The sequence below is a fragment of the Argentina silus genome, assembly GCF_951799395.1.
Source record: "Argentina silus genome assembly, chromosome: X".
In the NCBI taxonomy this organism is placed as follows: Eukaryota; Metazoa; Chordata; class Actinopteri; order Argentiniformes; family Argentinidae; genus Argentina; species Argentina silus.
In genome coordinates this window covers 41247389-41251957 of record NC_139653.1, presented here as the reverse complement: position 1 = coordinate 41251957, position 4569 = coordinate 41247389, and the positions used below count along the sequence as shown (strand labels likewise).

General features: G+C 47.3%; 1 protein-coding gene across 3 annotated transcripts; it reads left to right on the top strand.

The window, feature by feature from the left end:
• Positions 1-1253: 1253 nt before the first annotated feature.
• Positions 1254-3413, top strand: LOC310823204 (uncharacterized protein). 3 transcript variants are annotated; one of them, XM_083695973.1, is made up of 3 exons: positions 1254-1281; positions 1995-2461; positions 2548-3413. In XM_083695973.1, exons 2-3 carry the CDS (start codon positions 2120-2122, stop codon positions 3304-3306), a joined length of 1101 nt encoding a protein of 366 aa, XP_083552099.1. In that variant the 5' UTR covers positions 1254-1281; positions 1995-2119; the 3' UTR covers positions 3307-3413. The 3 variants fall into 3 exon arrangements, with proteins under 3 accessions (XP_083552099.1, XP_083552100.1, XP_083552098.1); XM_083695974.1 differs by having other exon boundaries at positions 1257-1294; XM_083695972.1 differs by lacking the exon at positions 1254-1281 and having other exon boundaries at positions 1929-2461.
• Positions 3414-4569: the final 1156 nt, after the last annotated feature.

Genomic DNA, 4569 nt, shown 5'->3' with positions numbered 1-4569 from the left:
AAGGCTCAGATTTCTTCAAACATGGGTTCTATCCTCTAGTGGGCGCTCTAGCTCCAGTCTAGGACCATTTCATTGAGACTTCATTGTACACAGTTACCCTTTAGCAAGAAAAACGCATCACCTAAAATATGACTGAAACCATCGAGAGAGAGAGAGAGAGAGAGAGAGAGAGAGAGAGAGAGAGAGAGAGAGAGAGAGAGAGAGAGAGAGAGAGAGAGAGAGAGAGAGAGAGAGAGAGAGAGAGAGAGAGAGAGAGAAAGACACCATTCCAGCTCTGGCTGCCTGATAATAAAATGAATACAAACTCAGTCCCAGCATGATTGTCATTATTTCCATTCCATGCACTTCATTTCGGCACCATTAGCACCTGCTCACATCAGCAGGAGGGAGACAGATGAAGATTTCCATCCCATTTAAGCACTGTGTGTGTGCGTGTGCGCGCGCGTGTATGCGTGTGTGTGCGTGTATTTACACTAATTCATCCGTGCTATTCTTCATTACCTCAGATTGATTGACTCAGATATTCATGGTCCCCCTAGCCGTGACAAGATTCATAGATAAATGCCCATTTCCATGTAGCCGCGACAGTGTTGTAGAGAGAGAGAGCGCTGGAGACCATGTTAGATGACGAGTGACCTAGAGAGGCAGCGGTGCACACGCTCAGTCACATCTGGCCGAGAGCGCTGGCTAAGGGCTGGAACTAACCAGCTCCAATGTGACGCTCTGTTACGCTAGCTACGCTCTCAGCAGCATGTGGATCTGAGGGCGCAAATCAAGCCAGAGCCGGCAGGATGGGGGGGATAGAGATAGGGAGGGAGGGAGATTGATGCATTGAGACAGACACAGTCAAACAGGCCTTTCTCAGCTGTGCGCCGATGTTTCCTTTGACCTGCTAGTTTGACTGCACATGTAATGTGCACATGTGTGTTAGTGTGATAGGTGTCATGAATGCAGGGTGTGCACATAAAACTGCTGAACACTGAGTTTAGCTGCATTTAGAGGTATTTCCTCTTTAATGTTAAGCTACACAGAATCTGTAGACACACACACTGTAACCAAAGCCCTTGTCCTATTTAGTAAAGTTAAAGACATACTCAGTGGTGCTGAAAGCCCTTGGCCCATTTTACAGAAAGAAAGACACAATAGTTGCTTGACCTTGCAGTATTCAGCAGGGGGAGCTCTAGTTTTTCCACTGCCCTAGTTTCTGTTCTCCTGTTGTCTTGGATTTAGCTCCTCATTGCAGAGTGCAGCACTGTCAGCTAGCCACAGCATACGAACAGGGTAAGAAATAAAAGTCAGTACATTCATTTTAGTCAGGGAAGTGTCATAATGCTGAACTAAAATCTGTTGATATGTGAAATACTAGTGTTTTATGTGGTCGTCTGGAAAGTGTTTTGTTGTTTTTCATATTCAGATGATAATGAGTTAAACCACTTATCAGTGTGCAGTCTATGATTCAATGGTATGGCATTCATGAACATATCAGAGTTGTCAACATGTAAGAGTTGAATATGAAGCAACTATATATGTAGGTGGTAAAAATATAAACTGCTGGACATTCTCTTCATCTTTGGTGTAATTTATTTTTAGAAATATGAAGTGGTAACTGATTCTCAAAGATCCAGATGCCAATGTACTGTCACCAACACCAAGGATTGAAATTCATTATGTTTTATGGAACATAGTGCTGCGCTGCTGCATTATCAGCCAATACAGTCAATACATTCATTTTAGTCAGGGAAGTGTCAATGCTGGACTGAAATCTATTGACATGTGAAATACTAGTCTTTTATGTGGTCATTAAATTCATTATGTGGTCATGGAACAGTATTCTACACCAGGGAGAAACCTTTAGGTGCAACAGGAAGGCTAACCAATGAGGAAAAGAGTTGGTATAGAGAGGCGTTACTACAAAGGGCATTGGGAGGTTGACTCAATGATTTACTGATCCCTCAGCTGCAGAGTAATGCTTTTTTTCTCACTTCCCTTTACAGGCGTTCCCCCATCCCCCATACCGACTAAAGTAATCCCCACTCCCCACACACACACACACACACACGCATGCGCACACACCCAGACACACACACACACACACACACACACGGACAAAGACTCAGTCATGGGGCAGCAGTTGTCCTCGGAGCAGGAGCTATCAGCTGTTGGCTCGCTCCTCTACTCTGCCATGTTGGAGGGCGGGGCTGTGCCTGACATTGGTGTCGATCCCTCCCTCCTAGCCAATCCAGGGAGCCTGGACTCCAGGGCCAGCCTCCATGACCACCTCCGTCAGCTGCAGGGGCACGTAGGTAACCGGGCACCCACTTACCTGAAGGAGCTGATAGGCCGACTAGTTGCCTTCTCCGAGGAGCCCAAGGTGGCGGCCCTGGTGGGCTTGGTGGTGTCCATGGTGATGGAGACGGCGTACGCGTCCTCCCGGGGGTCTGTGCGGTCAGGATCATGTCAGGTAGAAGATTTAGAAACAGTGTGTGTTGTTTTGTTTGTTTTTTTCATCTGAATGAAACGTGAAAATGTTGATGACAAACCTGGCAGGTGGAGGAGCGGAGAGCAGAGCTGCAGGATGTCATGGAGGAGTACCTGAAGCGCTGCCGGATGCACCTGAGTGACGAGAGGAAGCTGATGGAGGACACCCAGCGTCTGGAGGGACAGCTGAGCCTCCTCCTGACCCAGCTGAAGAACGCCATGCTCAGGCAAGGCCCTACCTCCAAGGCCCTGAAGCACTGGGCCAATGCGGCAGCCTTCCACACCCAGATGCTGCTGCACCTTTCCAGGCTGGAGCAGAGAGGAGAGCCCCTGGCTGTCCGGGCTGCCCTGGAACAGTACCAGGGGGACCTGAGAGAGCTGATACCTGCGTACAGACAGTATAAAGCCGGCACAGTGACAGTGGTGAAGTGCCGAGGGGGGTTGCGGAGCGGGGAGGACCCCCAGAGTGAGGGGTGTACGACGGGGTTGACTGTGGTGGACAGAGAGCTGGGGAGGAGTGTGAATGTAGCCCTTCCAGAGGATGCACCCTCTTCCCTGGACCTGCTCACTACAGACATGTATGCTCTGGCCTACCTAAACTGCCTGTTCTCCTCCCAGGGCCCCGTAGTGCAGCTGGAGAGGTACTTCACCAGCGCCAGAGAGAGTCTCCACAGGCTTGGAGCACAACCCACAGACTCTGGCGAACAGCTGAGCATAGTGGAAACACAACCATCAGACAGGAATGAGATGCTTGACACTACCACAGCACACAGACACGTTAAGACCGACCATACAGATATGGACAAGAAGCAGGATCCACAAAACTAAACTAACACTCTAGACTTGAATGTGCACTAGCAGTATGCAGTATTAGATGTTCACTGTTATATACACTTATGGAATTATTAAAATGCAAATGATTATTAAATGCAAAAACAAAACACAAAAAATATATGGGAAATAAATTGTTCTATAGTAAATGTCAAAAGCAGAGTTATCCAAGTTAATTGCCCCTAACAGTGAAAGGCACATCTCCAGTTTTGTGTACAGGTATGAAGTTACTTTGTGTGGTGTGAAGTGGTTCTTACTTTATCACCACTAAAAAGCTTTTTCTCTTCATTGTGCTGTATTAAGTGCTCAGCCATACAAGCTGAATCTGTGAAAAGTACTTAATCATTGACATGCTGCCCTGGCTAAATGTCATTGTAGGAATGTGTCAGACTTTACAGAGGCCTGTCGAATGGATGGCCATGAGTCACACTTCATTGCTACAATTAGGAGTAACAAAGAAGCAGAGCGAAGGGAGCCACTCCTCTAATGCTGCCTGATTGGTGTGATTATATATACTGTGCACTCCACTCTTTTCTTTCTCTCTTACTACTCTCTCTCTCTCTCTCTCTCTCTCTCTCTCTCTCTCTCTCTCTCTCTCTCTCTCCCTCCCTCTTCTATCCATCCTTCTCCACCTCTCACCATTCTCACTCTGTCTCTCTCCCCTCTCCTTTCCTCCCTGCCTTTTTCCGTCACGTGGCTGTCACATAGCATTGACACACGGAGCACTGCGATATGAGATTCTTAGCCACCACTGCCAGAGGAACATGAGTTGAGAGAAGTGTCACACTCCTGCTACAATCTCGCTAAGCCAGGCATGTTTGTCTCTGACATATCAATATATTCACTCATAGTTTGTGAGTCTGGCAACGATAGACTATCACTTTTAGGTGGGAAATAAACATGACTTTTACAAGATAGATAGATAGATACCCTGGGGTGGTACAGTGCATGTGATGTTTACATATTATGTTTTTGCAAGGCCAAAGGGCGTGCTTGTGTCATTACTGAGTCATGCTCCCCTGCGGTGCATCCGTCTTCCTATACTGTTAGCAGAGTTGGGGTGTGTGTAATCTGTCGTTGCCTTCTGGATAATCGTACATATATTATACACACACACACACACACACACACACACACACACACACTCTCATCTGCTGCATGCTAATCCCCAATCTTAGCATCCTGACCCCCTATGGTAATGACTGTGGGCTAAGATGGCACTGCGCCTCTTCATACCCCCTGCCAGAGCAGAAGGCTTTA

Coding starts and splice junctions, on each gene's coding strand:
- LOC310823204 (XM_083695972.1), top strand. CDS start 1,967: ATGCTTTTTTTCTCACTTCCCTTTACAGGCGTTCCCCCATCCCCCATA. Junction 2,462..2,547: donor TGCGGTCAGGATCATGTCAG/GTAGAAGATTTA, acceptor CAAACCTGGCAG/GTGGAGGAGCGGAGAGCAGA.